Source organism: Convolutriloba macropyga, chromosome 1 (genome assembly GCF_964194025.1).
Source record: "Convolutriloba macropyga chromosome 1, txConMacr16.3, whole genome shotgun sequence".
Lineage (NCBI taxonomy): Eukaryota > Metazoa > Xenacoelomorpha > Acoela > Convolutidae > Convolutriloba > Convolutriloba macropyga.
The window spans coordinates 79,213,744-79,233,520 of NC_134468.1; the positions used below are offsets into that span (position 1 = coordinate 79,213,744).

Sequence of the window (19,777 nt, forward strand, 5' to 3'; positions counted from 1 at the left end):
TTGAATCCTGCATCGAAATTGTTGTTTCAGGAATCGATTCCGGGGAGGACACGGAAACTCTAGAAGAAACATTGAGCGAAATTAAAGAGCTGCAAGAGAAACTCGACAACTCCGTTCAAGAGCTTTTGGACATCTCACCATCAGAAGACGCAGATACGCTCTGTTTTCAACTTAGCAAACTAAAATTCAGGATTCGAAAAACAACCGCTGCCCTCCGCAAACACAAAAAAGAAACTCAAAGCGCAGAAGTAAGCAATGTTTCATCAGGCAACTTAAGGGTAACATTTGATAGTAGCAGCAGTAACCCAACCATTCTTAACACTAACAGGACCTCTACAAATTTCTCAGCATCCGCTGGGAACGAAGTGTCAGGTCAACTTTTTTCGTCGGACTCTGCAGCGCCCGCTAGCTCAGTTCAATCCAATTCCATTTCGCCGCCGGCTAATATGGATTCCAATATTGGTTTCTCAACGGCTACTTCATCTGGAAATCCTGTTCACAGTGCCTTGTCTTCGGAACCGTTTCTTGCTAAATCAAACAGTAGTTCAGTCAACCAGGACACATCATTTCATGTTTCGAACAGCAATCCATCATGGAGATTCCTTTCCAATCAACAATTCTCAGATCCGTCGGCGTCCGCTACACTTGGCTCTGCTTCATATCAGAACCCCATCTCCATGTCCACTTGTTTCCAGAAATCTGTACCCAAGTTGCAGGCAACAAAGTTTGATGGCAACCCACTCGACTGGATGAAGTGGTTCAGCATTTTTCAAGCCACAATAGATCGATCGCCTATGTGATTATCAGAAAAGATGATACATCTTCAATCGCTATTAACTGGAGAGACAAAGCATTTAATAGATGGATACGGCTGCAACGGTAGTCTGTATGTCCCAGCGTTGAATCGTCTTGAGGAAAACTTCGGAAACCCAAACCGGATAGTAAATGCCTTTCTTGATAAACTCTCGCAGTTCAAACCATCTAATCTGACTGTCCCTGAAAATTATACCCAATTTTCAGCCTTTCTCTGACCCTAGTGGATACATTTCAACAACTTGGATTCAATCACAACATCCATTCTACTACAAATCTCAATCAGGCATTAAATAAACTTCCGACACCAGTCCGCCTGGACTGGAACAAGTATGCCCTCGAAAAGTTTTCACTCCAGCCGTCTCTTAAAGACCTTTCTGATTGGTTATCAAACTACGCAAAGGCTTGTAGAGATTTGCCAGCGCCAATTTCCATAACACGACCCAGCCATGGAAGATCAAAATTTGCCCATAAACCATGGATTCAGAAAACTCAAAGTCCCTTGCCCTCATCTACGAGAACGACAGGCAATGGTCAACAAGGTGGCTCCTTTTCAGACGGTAACAAACAAGGCCCCTCCAGAACTGTTGTTTGCCCAGTAATGAGACCTGTCAATATCTCTACAAATGTTCTCATTTCGAAACCCTCTCTCCTTTCGATCGGAGAGAACATGTCAAAAACTTAAAACTTTGCTTCAACTGCTTTGGCAGTCATCATGTTCAACATTGCAATTCAAAAACTGTTTGTCGAACTGGCAATTGTGGCCGAAAGCATCATACTCTGCTCCATGAGAGCTTTGGAGACAATAATCAGAGAGTGAAGCCGCCATCGGCCGTTAAATCCGTTCAATTACATGGAACAGGACAAGTAGCCCTTTTTCCGGTTGAACTTTCCAAAGGTGTAAAAACTCTTGATACTTATGCGTATCTAGACAACCGAAGTTGTCAAAGCTTGATGCTTACATCTGCAGCATCAGAATTGGAGATTGACATGAACACAGTCGCTAAAATGCCTATCAGTGGCTACCATACAACTAGAGAAATAGACTTTTCTCAAGTTTCTGTCCAAATCAAGCCATACAGATCTCAGAATAGCTCAGTAGTTTCAATCGATGTGCTAGCAGTACCAGATCTCAATATGACACCAGCTAAAACCAGTGAGCTGAACAAACTTTGTAGTAAGTTTGATCACCTTAAACACATCACGTTTGTGAAACAAATGTCAAACAAAATCAAGTGTATATAATCATTGGAATTGATAACCTTGAACTAATCCACTACAATGAGATAGTTAAAGGCCCAAAAAACACACCTTGGGCTGTCAAGACACCATTAGGTTGGACTTGTGCCGGAAAGACCAACATAATTGCAGATGAGCAAAATCCAGTTCTCAAAACCCAAATTTGTTCCTATGGCCAATTGGACAACGAACTTTTCACTAAAGTTCAGCATTGGATGAAGATAGAAAATTTAGGCATTGCATCCAAGAAAAAAGCACTGTCCAAGAACGATGAAAAGGCTTTGGAAATTTTACAATCCACAACCAGATTCAAGGATGGTCATTACGAAGTTGGTCTCTTGTGGAAAGAGAACGCAAAATTGCCGAATAACAGATGGCTCGCTGAGAAACAGTTGAAGCAGCTAAAAGCAAAGCTTTCCACAAAGCCAGTATTAAGAGAAAAATATGAAGAGACTTTGCAAAGGAGTTGCAAAACGGATATGTTGTAAAAATTGATCCTTGTACCGATAACACAAAGTCAGTTTCTTATCTACCTCATCATCCGGTCTCAAACGAAAATAAGCCCGAAAAAATTCGACCGGTGACTAACGCATCCAGCATCTTTCAAGGCCAATCTCTCAACTCAAATCTGTTAAAAGGCCCGGACTTGCTCAGCAATCTTGTTGGGATTATTTTGCGTTTCAGAGAAAGTCATATCGCAATATCCGCTGACATTGAGCAAATGTTTATGCAAGTCAAAGTTGCTCCTTCAGACCGTTCATATCTTCGTTTCTTGTGGGATCACAACGGCAAAATAGAAGAATATGAATACACTAGCCACATATTTGGTGCAACGTCATCACCTTGCATTGCATCGTACGCTCTACGTCGCTCTGCAATAGACAATCAGAAACATTTTCCTGAGGTTTCCCATATTGTTGAACGCAATATCTACATGGACGATTTGTATATTTCCACTGACGACGTTGAAAAAGCTGTAAACATAATGAGCAGCACTAAAGCTTGCCTGTCTCTTGGGGGTTTTAACCTCACCAAGTGGAATTCTAATTCGGCTGCGTTTTTGCAACAAGTCAGTAGGGATCAACTTTTAAACACAAACGAAGCTTCACCTCAAATTCAAAAGGTCCTCGGATTACCGTGGAATGCAAAAACAGACACTTATGTAATCGAGAAGAAACTTTTCAAGAAGTTTCCCTTGGATAACTCTATGGTAACCCAAAGAAAACTTCTGCGGTTTGTGGCATCCATTTTTGACCCCCTAGGTTTTATAGCACCGCTCACCATCCGAGTTCGTAAAAGTCTACAGGCCGCCTAGAATCATGGACTAAAATGGGACAAACCATAGGACCTCAATGAATTTGCAGATCTAACTCAGCTGCAAAACGAACTACGGGAATTCCGCGAAATTTCAATACCTCGCTGTTTATTCATTAACCAAAGCAATAAAGGAAACAGCTCTCCATACATTCTCAGACGCGTCGGAGTATGCACTCTCAGCAGTTTCGTATCTTAGGATTGAATACGTTGATGAAACCGTTCAAGTGAAATTCATCATGGGAAAAGCCCGCGTAGCTCCAATCAAAAAAATGACAATTCCAAATCTCGAGTTGCAAGCCGCCGTCTACGCAGCTCTGCTCGCACAATTCGTGACAGAAGAGCACGACATTCACATTAATGAAAAAGTTTTCTGGTCCGATAGTACCACAGTTCTTTTTTGGCTCAGAACCCCAGAGATACGTCATCGCACATTTGTTGCTAACAGGTTGGCGAAGATACTTGATGTATCAACAGCACATGACTGGAATTACATCACCTCAGCTGACAATCCAGCCGATGATGGCGCAAGAGGCTATGAAGTTAAACAGATGAACTGCAGTTCTCGATGGCTCAACGGTCCTTCCTTTCTACAGTTACCAAAAAGTGACTGGCCAAGTCAGGACATCTTGAAAGCACGAAACTCAAACGTTCTCATCGTTCATGCGTTGCAAACCGATCTGCACTCAGCAATTCAATGTCCCATCGACATTGCACGCTTCAGCAATTGGAATCGTCTGGTTAGAGTTGCAGCATACTGCTTCTTCTTCCTCGACCGCTTGAAAAAACAGAGCAGTAGCTTATCGCTCGCACATCACACACTGGCTTACAAGTACCTCATCGGCGTTGCTCAAAGTCAGAACTTTTGGAAGTGAGATTTTGTCTTTACAAAAAGGCAAGGAGATACTTTCGTCGAGCCCTCTAAAGACACTCTGTCCTTTTGTTAACGGAAAAAATGAACTCCGCGCCAAAGGTCGGCTGTCTAAGGCAAAGGTCTTAGAAACTGCTCGCCATCCGTTAATTTTAGACGGGGTTAACCCAATCGTTAAGCTCCTCATCAAAAACACTCACGTGGTGAATAGTCACTCTGGTGTTGAACAAACACGTTCCTTTCTAATGGAATACTATTGGATTCTGAAATGCCGAGCTGTCGTTAGACAAACAATCCGTCAGTGCATTCCCTGCCGAAGAATGGCTCAAGAAATTAGTCCACCTCAGATGTCAGATCTGCCCAGTGAACGTTTACCCCTACAAAATCACTTTGCGTTTGCCACAACAGGCCTGGACTTCATAGGTCCCTTTCCTATAAAACAGTGTGGTAAATTTGCTACCCGTTATGTCCTTCTATTTTCATGCTTAGTTGTAAGAGCCGTTCATTTGGAAGTTTCTGAAAGTCTTTCTACAGGTTCTACAATGAGTTGCATCCGCAGATTCATTAGCCGCCGCGGAAAACCAAAAATATTTTATTCTGACAACGGAAAATCTTTTGTCGGCTCTTGTTCCGAATTGAGAAAAGGAATAGAAGCTCTCAGATCCTCGCAAGAATTTGCATCTAAGCTCCACATCTTAGACGTAGATATCAATGGGAAATTTAACCCCCCCTCTGGCTCCGCATTTTGGCGGCAGCTGGGAAAGATTAGTTCAAGTTTTCAAACTCTCCCTCTACAAAGTCATTGGCTCAAGAACGCTAACAGACGAAACGCTGTCGACATTCACTTGTGAAATTGAGTCCAACATGAATTCGCGACCATTGAAGAATGTTTCTAGCGATATAAACGATCCACTCCCTTTAATGCTTTTGGGTAGACCCTCAATCAACCTCCCTTCAGGAGTCTTCTCTCAAAGCAAAGTAGCAGTTACTAAATCTTGGAAAACATCACAAATTCTAGCCCAACATTTTTGGAACCGACTTATTAGAGAGTATCTCCCTAACCAGCAGAAACGCTCTAAATGGCATAAAGTAAATCAGAATTTAAAAGTTCACGACTTAGTCTGGATTTTGGAAGATTTCACACCTCGTGGTCTCTGGCCTCTAGCAAAGGTAATTGAAGTGTATCCAGGCTCGGATAAAATAGTTCGGTCAGTCAAAATATAGACTGCATACGGTGAAAAGATCCGCCCCGTTCTCAAGCTAAGTAAAATTTCTGAAGAGTAAATTACATTCACATTCAACGGACAAATTCACATCATTTTAGCACTCAGCTTCCATAAATTCCTCCTGCAGAAATCCACACTATCGTTAATGTGCAGTCACATCACTTACTTGTCGATCAACATACGATTTAAAAAATCCAGCACGTTAAAAGGTCCGTCACTCTTGAGGTGTTATATTTAGATACAGGTAGGTACAAGCCGCAACAGGTAAAAATCTCGGTTTTTTTGCGCTGTGTAGAAAGTTGCTACACCGCAGCAACCTCCGCTTTAGCCTTTTCCGCTTGTGTCGCAATTTTTGGGTATTACAATTTTTTGCCTTTACCCGCTCCGTCAGTTGGAAACGCCGATTTTGAAAATCATTTGCTTTGTTATCTCTTGTAACCATCTTTTTCTTCCCTCAGTTATTTTATCGGAATTATTTATTGGCTACAAAGTTTTTACCTAACAAAGCATCGTCTTTACGGAAGCCGACTATTCTTTGCAACCCTGCAAATGGGGCCGGCGATGTCATCAACATTGATGCCCAGTGGATTATTTGCCATATGTGTACTATTTACCATCTGTGCCCGATACTGATTCGACATGGTTAAGAAAAGTCATTCAAGTATTCAGCCATAACAACATCAGAAATCGTGAAGAACAGTCAATTTAACAAAAACTAGAAACTGGAAACTGATTAATTTATACTAAACCAATGTAATCCTTTATTAATTCAATAATCAATTAAATCTCACAAAGTTCCTAAGGCGGCCAACGTAACAACGGTGAATGCTGTGAAATTTTGTAACAAATGCGGCGATTGTGGTGAAAATAAGTATTTCACCGCATTTCACCGCATTTCTTACAAAAATTCACCGCATCGACTTTTGTGGCAAAATAATGTAAGAAATGCGGTGAAAGCGGTGAATGCAGTGAAAAAAAAAATAGTTCACCACATTTCACCGCATTTCTTACAAAAATTCACCGCATTTCTTACAAAAATACATCTTATATGATTTCCAAAGTTTACTCAATCTTATTTAAATTCACTAGAATTTTCAGAGATGGAAGTGACAGTTGGCGCAGTGGACTTAGCAATTGAAGGCATGCAGGATGTCAGAGGTTCGAACCCGTGTGATTATTGCAGAGCCAATACCGAATTGCAGAACTAGTGATATCGAGGCTTGCGAATATTATTGACCTAAAATAAGCCAAACTGAAGATTTCAAAACTGTTTTTTGAAATAATATTGGCGACATTCGAAGGTTACATAAATGCGAGCCACACTTGCTTAAAATTGAGAGAATTATATCCGACTTTGGTAAACAAAACCTCGCTGTTAGTAATATTTCCTGCCTGATTATCTTAATTATTTAGTTATCTAAATATGTCTAATCCAATACTTTATGTATGCAAACAGTTAAGTATTTAAATATAAAGTAAAATTTCTTCATCGAGAAAATTGATGCTCTGATTTGCAAAAATGTGGTTATTTGCCGAGGTATTTCTATTGGGACAAGGACTTTTTGGTAGTTTTCTAGTTTACAAAAGTAAATACATTGAGTTGCAAACTCTAAATTCAAACTGTTGTCAGTACTTTTTGCTATTTGCAAATTCTTAACCGCAAAAAAATACAATTTTTAGCCTCGAATCCTCCTATTCCAAATTTTTAAGTATTGAGATAGGCTTTGGATAATCCTCACCATTGAAGACAAACTGTCCCATTAGATTTCAGTACCAGCTCTGCTGACAACTGGATCTTTTTTCCGAAAAATAGTTCAAACACCCTTTTTTGAAACAAATATTGTACATACAAGAAATATCAATAACTCGGAATGCTCATCACACAAAATTTGCACTAGGTCATATATGATTCCTAGTAATCCAACTAGGTCATATTTAAATTATATGAAATCTTAGTAGTCATACAAGGGTCGTACAAAAAATCAAACTTAATCTCAAAATACTTGAAAAATTATGGCCTAAACTGCTGATTCCAAAATTGTGGATCAATACAGTCTTACTTTGGGACGGAAAAATTCTTGGTAATCGTACTAGGTGACAAATAATTTGCACCAATTCTTAGTTGTCATACAAGTGTCATACAAAAATTTTTAATGACCCAATCCCCTGGAAAAATGGCAGAGACTTTCATAAAGAATCAGCTAAACTACAATTGGCATTAACAAAAGCTTACAGTGAAAAAAAATATAAATCTTTGTAATCATACTAGGTCATACATATATGATTTGTCAGAAATCTAAGTAGTCTTACGAAGATCATACAAAAAGTTTTTGTGATGCCTCGTAATAGATCCTGTTCCGGATCTGAGTAGTTCCGGTGTTTTTTTCTTTCCACCCACTGAATTCTTGGTTTTTAAATGTTTTCTTCATCAAACTCAGATTTAAGAAACACAAAAGCAATTAAACAAATTAAGCAAAATGTTTCGTTAAAAGATATAATAAAGCGGCCGAAAACGGCCGAATATTCAAACTAATACTTATTCGTGTGATTTGATCCCGTCATTTTCCAACACCGTGCAATTTTTAAAATCTGATTCTTTTGAAAGCAAAAAAAACTGGCATTCTAGAATAGATCACTGTGGAGATCGTGCATTTTAAAACTTGCATGTTGGTGTTTTGGGCTCGTTTTTTGATTTTTCCGACATATTCTTACTCTTCGGTCATTTTTTTAACCCTTACCCCATTTGGTATGTGTTTTTTCTGATCCCGCTGCCCGTTTTTGCATTTAGTCCTCTTTCTACGTTTTTTCGTAGGGCTTTCAGCTGCAATCTCTTAGAGCTAACCCCATTTTCAAGCCCCCTCCCCTCACCACCCCGCCGCCTGTGACGTAACAAATTTGTCTCCCGGTATTGTGCCCCCTGCTCAGATTAGAATTGGTGAATTAATGTAGTCAGTGTTGGTATTGAAAAGATTAGACTATGTGACAGGAATTTGTCTCGATTTTCGACTCCACTAATCCAATTAATCAATAACTTCCCTCGCATGTAATATTATATTTGTGATTATAATTCCTGACGTTGAAACCCTCACCCCCCACTAATCCTACATGTTTGAGTGAACTCTGTCTAAAATTGGACGTGTGTTAAGATAGAGGTGTAATTATATATGTCTGTTTATTGGCTTCTGAGATAGGACAACCTATCTCCTCATTTTTCCATCTTTTCTCCCTTTTTCCCTTTTCCCTTTTCATAATTAAAATCAAATTTTGATGGAAATTTGAAACAACAGGTCAACAAACTCACAGAGAAAACTCTTAGCTGAAGTGTTGACCGATAAAGGCTTTTGGTACATCAAAAAAGTTCATATGCTAAACAATATAGTGATTGTGAACAAAAGCTCCAGGCTTGTAAATAAATGTGAATGAATCCAATTTTTTTTTGTTGAAAAAGAGACCAACAAGAGTGTTTATAATTTGTTAATTTATTTTACATTTTAAATCATTGTGATAAATACTTGATTTTGTTTAACTGAACAGAAATTCATGTGAAACTGAAGCCCTTTTCATGTTCAAATTGATTACTCGCAATTGTGTTGTGATCAAATGGTCAAAAGGTCTGAGAGGGATCGAATATCTAATAATTGCTTACTTTTAATGGCTAATATTCTGATCAATAGTTTGAATAAGTTCTAAAACGCTTCAGTTGATATTAACGAGTGAATATAGAACATTCTCAAGGGAATTGAGGATTGTTATTTTGCAAGGTTTTGTCAAGATTTTCTAACAAGATAGGCACTCGTATTGCAGGGTTTCTGCAAGATAAACATTTGTTGCACAAGATTCTTGCACGATACACATTCGTCTTGCAAGATTCTTGTAAAATTATCATTCATCTTGCATGATTTTTAGCAAAATTATCATTCGTCTTTCAAGATTCTTACAAGATTAACATTCGTCTTACAAAACTTTTGCAAGGCAACCGATCATCATGTAGAAATAAACAGTGCATAAACACCTTTGGAGATGATCGACATATGGCAAAAAACAATATACTTTTTTTCAGTAATGCAATACTTGATAGCCAAAATGTAATTTAGAGTAACAAATTTGTACTGAATTCAATAAAACTTGACTTTGTTATCATGAAAAGCAATTTGCAAAAAAAATAATGCATAAAAACTGCTGAAAATACGCAAAACGTAAAATTAATGCGCACAGAAGAACCAAGCGCTCAACCGTAACGAACTTTTCAGAATCTTACAAGCAAGATTCATCTTGAATGATCTTACAAGATAACAAAATTTTGCCAATTTTGGTCAAACAGGGATCTGATCCCAAATGTCTTTAAAAGCACACCCCGGAACAACTGTTGATCTGTTTGTTGAAAATTGCAAAATTGCAATGTAAATAATTTTTTCTCTTCTTGAACAAATTTTGCGATAACATTATATTGCTAAAACTGAATGGGAAAAATATCTAATCTAGAGTACAAAAAATGGCCCAATTTCATGAAGTTTAATCCAAGTTTAACCTTCACTCGTATACATCTAAATACATAGATTGAGTTCATCGCATGTAAGACCAACCATTCTTCAGAATTGTTAAAATCATTTTTTGAACCGGTTGTAGAAGGCATCGCGGCATATTGTGGTGATAAAAAAAACATCAGAAAACTTGTTCCGTCATTGCAGTCCATTGCTATGTCGTTATTGACACCTAAGAGAGGCCTGTAATTTTACTCGATTTTGTGAGTGAAATCCCTTTTATAACCTTAAAACACCGGCAAGAGCATTTCAAAATGGATTTTGGTGACGCGTTTATCTTTGCGACCTTTGAGTTTTTTGTGCATGTATAAATAAACGGAAATTGAGAGGTATGGTGTAATTAAGTTAGTTAAAAGATAATTAAAAGTCACTGTAATGTTGTTTCTGGCGTCAAATTAGATTCGCTGTTGTCAAAAAAAAAACATTTTCAATTTGCCTTCAAACGACCAAACAAAAATTTCCATGCCAAATTAAACCTGAAACCCAATTCGTATCTATAAAAAATGTTTTTTTAATTTTCAGTGGCGTATCTTCAAACTTTTAGTGGCCTTGTCAATATTGGAAACAATGATGCGATATTGAGCCTGCAGCCCATTGCATTCAAGAAAGGGGGGCGAATTTTCAAGAAAGTTTTCTGACATCTAAAAACTGAAAGATTAAACTTTTTTAGTTCAGATGACTGAACGAAATAATATACCGTAAATTTGTTGGATTTTGTCGGTTCTTGAAAGAAGTGTATTTTATGTTCAGTATAAATTGTTACCTTAGATTTTGGAGTAGAGTTACGCCAATGAAAATATGCTTTTTTCTGAAAACACATGAATAATGTAACAAAACAGTTAACGACATAAGGCACTTCACTTTCTGTACGACGCAAAAAGGTTTATTTAATTTTTAACAGAATGAAACACTTTTTGCTCGATACTTGAAGTCTCATTTTGAGAAAATTGTTCTATTGTTTTATTTTGGACATTATTTGGACATGGGGTAGTTCATCAACATTGAGGAATTGAAAAATAGTTTTTTTTTGTCATATTTAGGTTGAGAAACAGCTCATTACTCAAATCCAGCATTATTATGAAACCTCTATTTTGGGTCTTGTTGAAAAAATTAATTCCTGGTGAAAATTTATTCGTCTCAGACCATTGGGATCGGAATCAGACTTTTCGTTTGCATACCAATATTCTGTCGATAACCATCATTTCACAGGTCGATGTGAAACATGAGGTTTTTTCTATTAATTATTGGTATATAAAAATGTTTTTTGAGCTTTCATGAAGGAAAAAATAAAATTTTCTAACTAATGTATAATAATCAACCACAGTTATCAGCTTTGACACCCTGAGTTATATGCAATAGTAGTACTGAAACGATAAATACACGAGGTTCGGAGAAAGGATGTGGAAATTGAAAAGATATCACTTAACTAGAATTAACTAAAAACATAACGTAATAGATAACTATCATTGATACTAGGGACTTAAAAACTGATTTTTCAGCCAAGAGCAAATTCTTGCAGTCATGTCTTGCGACATTTTCAAGACATTTTTTTATTTTTCAAGAAAACTACCGATAGTTTCCGTGTATTGTCATTGACCCATCCCTCATTGGGTTGATTGAACAATGCAAACAATAAAGATTGCCCACGTTAGTTTTCACCATGTTTAATGATTTTATAGCAAAATTTTTAATAACTATCATCATTATTTTACATTGTCGTGCTCTGTAAATGTTTTGAAAATTTGCAGACCTTTGGAATGACACACCGCGCTGTTCTTTGAATTTGTTCACGGTACACTTCTTTTTCTCTGTCTGAATTTTAAGATGTGTTTTAGGACGAGACATGGATCTTCAATGAGAACATGTGTAACTTCTACCTGTGTGTGGACTACACCGTCAGTGGGGCATCTGCCCTCCACCTACTCGCAATATCACTCGACAGGCAAGTGCAAACTTGTATGTTATTCGGCACATTTCTTACAGGATTTGCCATTTTTCTAGAAAATTGTGATCGATTTTTGTAAGAGTTTTGTAAGAGTTTCCGGGAAATCAGCGTGAAATTTTTGTTAAAACTGATTTTTTTTCATCGGGGAATTCTTATTTGCCGAAATTTTTGAAATTTTATTGTGCTCACAACAATTCTTATATATTCTTTTCAAATTTCAACCCTGGAACCCTAAAATTGTAAAAAAAAGTATGAAATCAGAAAATTTTATATTTGCTGCGATTGTGCTGAACAAAATATTAGCGAATTTTACAAAGAAACGCCAACTTCACGACTTAAGGTGAATAATACAAGCCAACTGAAAGAAACGAATAAAATGCAAATTTTTTTAACAGTGCTAAATAGATAGAACCATACAAACTTTTTGATTCGAAATTCAACTTGACAAACGCATTGCCATGTTGCTGCTCAGTTGAATAAATTATCGAGCGTAGTTATTTCAATTTTATTTGAAACATATTTGTGATTGTTTTACTGGAAAGAATCGGAGAGTCGTTTTTCGATTTGGTTGATTTTGCTGTTTGTTTCTAGTCAACAAATAATGTAAGAACATATTTTGATCTAACATGCAAATCCAAGTTTTTTTCAGGGAAACCAAGTGATATTTATCAGCAGCAAAAAAGGAAAATGGGGAAAAACTCAAAGAATTACAAATGACACTATTAAAACAAAGCGAATGCCCGATTATGACTCCCCTGATTGGAAAAATTCAAAGTGAACTTAAGTTAAAAAACAAAAACAAAGGGAGTGTAATTCAAGGGAAGGAAAATAGTTTAATATAGATCATTTATCATCAGAGAATTTTGAAGACAAATTTTCACAAATTTTTGAAAAGAACGACAATTGAGTCAGCGAACGCGGGAATTTTTAAAGCATTTTAGTCAACTGTTATGAGATTGATATGAAGCTAAAACTAAAACTTAAAATTAAATAACTCCATTTTCATAAATGAATTTGTTGAAGATGTTGAATGAAGTAAAATAACTAACTTACTTTAAAAATTACAACAATAAAACGTTTTGTTAATGTGCAACAACATGCGACAAGAGCTTTTTCATCCTCCAACTCTGCTGGTTGTTTTTCTACGTTTCTGAAAGAAAATCTCTGCTCTGATTACTCAGCTGAGAACAAAAAACGCAAACTATAAACTTATGGCCTCGGATCTCCATTCGTTTATATTAAAGATGTCAGATAATCACTTTTTAGCCGCAGAAAAAAATATCTTAGTTCACCAGATGAGACAAAATTCACTAATTTTGACGATTCTGAATAATTTTTCTTTTTGCAGGAGAATTTTAAAATCTCGCAATGTCAGAATAAAAAAACTATTTTACAAAAACTTAAAAAACTTTATTTTGAAGCGTTTCATTGCCTTCTTTTTTAAGTTTTATTAAATATAATTTAATTGTGACGTTTTCACCATCGTTTTAAAATGATGGTCACAAGAAATAGTTGGATATGTTTATAGCAATAAAATGAAGAAAATCATGTTGAACGATGAAGCTTTAGATGTAAATTTTTTTGCATTCTGAATAAACTGCCGCTAATCGATTGTTACTTTGATTTGGAATAACTGATTACTTGAAAAAGAGAGGCTATATTTTTAATGTTCTTGCAAGGTTGCAATTTTTTGGAAAGAAAACGTGGTACATGAAACTTTGCCTCAAGTTAATAACTTTAATTTCACAAAATAAACAAAAAAATTGAATATATTATAGACTGCACCGTTCTATGTTATACTCTTGTTGTCCCAAAATTCATAAAACCCTTTTTTGTCATATTATGAATTGACTAATTACGTTTGTCGTCTTAGTCTGCGATATGCACATGAAATTATACTGTAATCCTTTGTGATCTTCTCATTATAGTTCCAATCCCAAGAAATCGAAGTGAAACTTTAATATACGTTTTCTGGAACTCATTTTTATTTTTAAAAAAGTTTTTGCCTGATTGGTATGTTCTGAACATATAAACAAAATTGAAGCCAATGAAAAACTCGTGCATAAATCTGTGGGAGAGCTTTTTTGAAAATTTTTTGTTTTGCAAGAAAACCAAGGTTTGAAACCAGTATACGCGGTTTGCCTTTCATGTCCTCAGAGAATTAGTTCTTTTATAGCTGATTTCTATTGGACACTAATTACAACTTTGTCTTCTTAAGAAATTGAACAAATCTTTGTTGAGGAAATGTCGCCAAATAGAGCTCTGATCTGATTTTCGTGCGTCTTTGAGGCTAACGAGATCATTTTAGTCATGACGATAATTTCTGATTGGAGGTCATTTGAGTTGGTGTGATCAAAATAAAGTGTTAAAAATCATACAAAAAAATCTTACAAGAATGTGTAGCATTTTTGTACAATTAGACAATTCGGTATAAGAGTGTAGCAAGGATCATGCAAGATAGTAGTTAGACTGGGAATTATTTCTTCAATGGCATTGTAAATCGATGAGATCAGATTTTTAGTTGATTTCAATCGCTCTATTTTGATCACACCTACCAGATCGAGGTCCCCGGTTAAATGAATTTGTGAACCTCTGATCAGAAATTCTCCGCAAGAGGTAGTATTTAAAATTAGCAGTGGATTGTTTTAACTTGGGTTCCAGATACCTCAGCATATCGAGACCCCTGTGGTACCGACCAGAGAGAACGGCCAAGCGAGTCCTAATTGCAATCACTTTCATCTGGCTGGTGCCATTCCTCACCTGGACTCCGTCAATTGTCCTCTGGCCATATTTCCACCCTGCAGAACACCATCTGCGCTCTGCAGGTATCGAGGGTGGACCCAGGACCTGTTTCATTCGATTCCTTGACGACTTTGTGGCCGCTTTTGCAACTTCGGTGTGGGCGTTTTATCTACCAGTTATTATAATGGTATTTCTATACGTCCAAATTTGGTGGATAACGTACACACGGTCAAGAAAATTTCTCAATGAAGGTCAGCAAGGTTTGTTTCTGAAATCGAATTTCAAATCAGCCAATAGCAGTGCTTCAAACACGAGAAAGACTACAGTTGTCGGCGCCTCGGATATTGACGGTCAAGTTAGACGCACTGTTAGTGAAAGCAACGCGTGCAGCACCGGCCGAGGTAATGTTAAATCATTTTCAACTGTGACAAAAGGGACAACCGGTCTGGAAGTAGCAGAAGATGAATTCAAGTATGGCAAAATGTTGCTGACTCCTGAAATTTCAAGGTAAGTTCGTTCTTTTCCTGGATTATCATTCTTGAGTCCGTTTAAATTCGCAGAAAATAATGGCTGAGCAAATAAGAACTTGTCAATGACATTACTGCCAAGTTTTTTTTTCCAGTATCTCCCCCTTCTCTCAACTTCTGTGTACTACCAATTTTTTGACAAAATGTGTTTATCCTTATGCATTGATTTTTTAATTGGGTATCATTTTACAATCGTGGGTCAGAAAGATTTAATTCAACAACAATCTTCAATAACTTAAATATTGGTATTTTTCATTGTAGTTTTAGTACTGCGACTTTTTAGTTTTGCCACCATTATTATAACACAGCAATCCATGAGCGGCTAAACGGCTAATTAGCAAAAAAAGAATTCCATAATAATATATTTTGCTTTTTGAATTAGGACTGGAAATGGGTTGGATTACAACTCGCTCCGCTCCTCTAAAAGACCCAACCAGCACCTCACTGTGAACCGACTCTCCAACAAATCATGCGCAGGATCCGACGACAACCCTCAGCCATTTATAACCAGCACTAAACTAGTAGTAACGCCCTCAACCAGTTATCAAGAATGCAACATCGAAGTCCCTGAGATGTCTCGCCTTAACCACACAAATCCGGATATCGACAGCGATCAGAGCTGGAAAACCCGGGGATACCGCAATTTGATCACGCTCAAAAATCACCTCACCTGTCATTTCACGTCAACTGACAGTGACGAATTTGGTCCAGAAGATGGGCACAAACGAGCAATCACTCCGGCTCCGAGTTTGACGCCGAGTCCTCGACTCGGGAATCGTCCGAACAATATCGACGAGATGGAACCGACTGGACTCTTCGGAGTTGAGAAGGGTTCTCGAAGCGCTCGGCCGAATAGTGTGTTTATAAAGTCATCGGAATCGATGGTTAGTGATGCAAGCAGTACTCCAATTGGAACTTTGGATGGTCGGAGGAGGAAACGGTCGTCAGGAGACAAACATCGACCTTTGCAGTAAGTTAAAAACAGACTTAAATTTAATAGAACAAATGCGTCGAAAGCGCTGAAAAAGTATAAAATGACCGCAAATTTTTAGTCTTCTGTGTCACCATACTAGCCTTTAAACTTTTTTCTAGTGAGAATTTTTTTAGTTGAAGAAACCAGGATTTCACAGACCATAAGATTCAAAAAACCTAATTGCAAACTTTATCAACAAAAGGCACAAACTCAAATTCGTTTTTCTGTAGTTTTCTGAGTTGATATTTCAAAAACTTTTTTTAGCTTCTTCACAGTTTCATGATTTCAAAAAAGTCATTCGTTGAAATAAAATTAGATTCCAAAATGAAACAAATGGAGCTACAGGCAGTAACAAACGGAGACAATTGATAGCTTCTGTAACAGTACCACATTCAAATTTTTTATTTAAAATTTATACTGGCCAATATAATGAGTAATTTGTCCTTTCGTTCACTCAGAATGCCTCTTTAAAAAACCGGAGTTTCAATTTCCATTTTTGTTCTATCATAATTTAGCCTCTGTCTTATATGAACCAAAAAAATACATTAGTTGATGCGCTCCTATTGTTTATTCTTTCTCTGAGTTCCTGATTTGTTTATTTTTCTCCGATTTAATAAGAATTTCGGTAAAATGTGAAGAACTCTATTATAGGAAGCTCGTGTAAAACTAGGTATCTTTTGGAATTTAAAATATGGTGTCAGCAGCTTTCAGGTCTCTACTTTTGGCATTTTTGAACAAAATAGGCTAAAAAAGAGCAAATTTGGTGTTATTTTTGATGATAGGCTCTAAAATTCAAAAAGAAAATAGCAAAGATTTTAGCCAAAAAAACCTCTTATAAAACACTCCTCTATCAGCAACCCTCCTATATTTTTAACGGTGAAATCAACAACACTGATGTTGACAATTTTATTAAATTTTGGCAAAATTGACAAAAATTTTGTGGAAAATTACCAAAAATGTGAATAATATCAACGGAAATCTGACTACTATTCACAAAATATATACCATGATATTTCCTTGAAAAAAAAAACGAAAAATTCAAATGAAACACTTAAATAAAAATTCTACGCTGGACAAGCTTCTAAATGTTACCACTCATGACATCTTACGATCGGCCAAAATTGACCGAGCGGAAAACCCCCATTTGAATGAATGTATATTTCTTCCCCCAATAATGTGTGGGCGGAACAAATATTGAACGACTAAGAAAAATGAATGCCGCGTTGTTCTAGAGATTTCTGATGGTTTTTGTCAACAATTGTGGCGTTGCTGTCTTCATTCATCTCGGATAATTCTGTTGAATAAATGTTTATCAATTTTGCATTATCTCAGCACCATTTCTAAATTTTCCAACAATTTTGTCAAAAAGTGACAAAATATATCAGAAAAAAACTATTTTTTATTCGAGTTTTCATTTGTTGTTTAAACTTTGCAGGGAAAAGGAATAACTGTTTTTATGTTTAAACAGTCAAATGCCTAAGAATTACCAATTTAATCTTTTAGCTTAAAAAAAAATTGAAAAAAAAAATTTTATTAATATTTTTCATAAAAAGAACATTTTGGCTAAGTCTTATTTACCCCCAACTTCCTGTCTTCTACTAATTAAAAAACTAGCGTACGGACCATTTTTTCTGCGCTAAAACAGGTTTTTGGAAATCAGAAGATTTCAGGCAATTTAAAGTTCACAAAATAGCAAAAACCCAAATTCAAAATGTATCAGTAAAAGCAAAAGAATAATTTTTTTCAACCGTTTAAAGTTGTTTTCTAAACAACTCTTCGTGTTTTATATAATTTAGCCAATTCAGTTATCTCAAAGTTGAGGAGACGTTAAAAACGGATTAATGAAATGACAAACAAACGAAAAAATTTTTTTAATGAAAAACAAATATGTGAAAATTTGTGTGTTCTTTATATTGTCACTGATGATGATTCAAAGAAATCTCTTTAGTATGATGTAAAACAGAAGACTTTAAGAGTTCATGAATCTCCAGGTTCAACAACTTAATACAAATGTTCATACTTTTTCTGACATAAAAAAGATAATTATTTTTCACTTCTTTTTTTCTTGAAATTACTCTTCTAACTAATCTTTTCTGGTCTGTGAGCATTGCTACCGACTTTTATGAAACTGAAATCTTTACTGATTGTGGAAATTTCTCAATTGATGATGAGGAGTTTTTTCGGGAATTGAAAAAAATATATATTTTTCAGTTGACATAAAAAATTATTAAATCTTTCTGTTTCGAATGAGTAAAAGCTGCAGCCCTTTTCTTTTTTTCTAGTTGACGTAAAAAATTATTAGACCTTTCGGTTTCTTAAAAATATTTAATTGAGTGAAATAGCCGAAACACAAACTTTACAGTATGTATTGGTGTGCGTTTGTGTGTGTTAGCGGGATCAATTGGACTCCAATGTTAATTTTCCAAAATTTTAGCCATTTTGTGAGTGATGGGACATGGGGTGCAGCAAATATATTGAAATCGGCTGCAAAATCTTACAATTTTCTAGATTCACTAATTGCAGAAAAAAAGTGTTTTAAATTATCAGGTATGGGTAAGTTGTTCAGAACGCTGTCTCTCATCAATGTTTCATAGATAATTGTCTATCCAGCCTCATTGCTGATGTACTATTACTTTGTCATAATTTCCTAACCGTATAATAAGCCTTTTACTAACTGAAACTGGTAGAAAAAAAATGATTTATATAGCTTAAAAGAGTTGATGAATGGTAAATAAAGTTACGAAAATTGGTTCTATACTTTTTCCTCCTGATTAATTTAACCATATTTTAACGTCATATTTTCACTCCTATATCATTTTACCCAACAATTTTTAAACCCCATAACCTTCCCCATACCCCGTAGAGTAACTTTATTGGTCAACCTGGCACTGATAAGGGTGAAAAAGAGAGACACAGTAGACACCGATTGATTTTGGTATTAGAGCAGCAAATAAAAGAATTTTAGCAAAACTTCATCAAACTAAAAGATGCGCGAAAAATCTATGAATTTCCTAATACATCCTGCACCAGCGTAGTGGCCAGATAACCTAGAGCCCCCCCCCACCCCCTCATGGTATTTCTACCATAATGGGGGGCTATAATTTCCTTGGGGGGGGGGGGCTATAATGGGAAACACCAAAAAATCTCTTTATTCTGACAAATAAAGATAAAAATATTTTTTGTTAATTTCAGATTCGACAAATCGGGAAGCTATGCTATCTCCGGAATGTGCAAAAAGCGAGGCGGCGCGAGCGGGGATCGAAAGGCCGCTCGAGTCCTGAGCCTGATAGCTGCAGCTTTCATTCTAACATGGACGCCTTACAATGTTCTAGTAATCTTGCAAGCATTTGGGCTAAACGTCACCCCTTTTGTGTGGACATTTTTCTACTGGCTATGCTACATAAATTCAACTTTGAACCCAATTTGCTACGGGGTTGCAAACGAGACCTTCAGAAAGACATTTGTGTCCATTTTAAGATGCAAAAAGACTCGAACAAAGTATAATGTTGTTTTAACACCTGTTAAGACTTCAAACCACGTCTGTGTCAAAAAACAGACCTCAAGTGCAAAAAATACTTCTACATAA

General features: G+C 36.3%; 1 protein-coding gene across 1 annotated transcript in view; it reads left to right on the forward strand.

Annotated features, from left to right (window-relative positions):
* The window catches only part of LOC142344274 (muscarinic acetylcholine receptor M2-like), a 66,516-nt gene extending 46,739 nt beyond the window's left edge, over positions 1 to 19,777 (forward strand). The window contains exons 2-5 of the mRNA XM_075395859.1: positions 11,840 to 11,946; positions 14,611 to 15,198; positions 15,601 to 16,188; positions 19,384 to 19,777. Coding sequence (XP_075251974.1) covers positions 11,840 to 11,946; positions 14,611 to 15,198; positions 15,601 to 16,188; positions 19,384 to 19,777 — 1,677 coding nt within the window. The remainder of the gene's footprint in view (positions 1 to 11,839; positions 11,947 to 14,610; positions 15,199 to 15,600; positions 16,189 to 19,383) is intronic.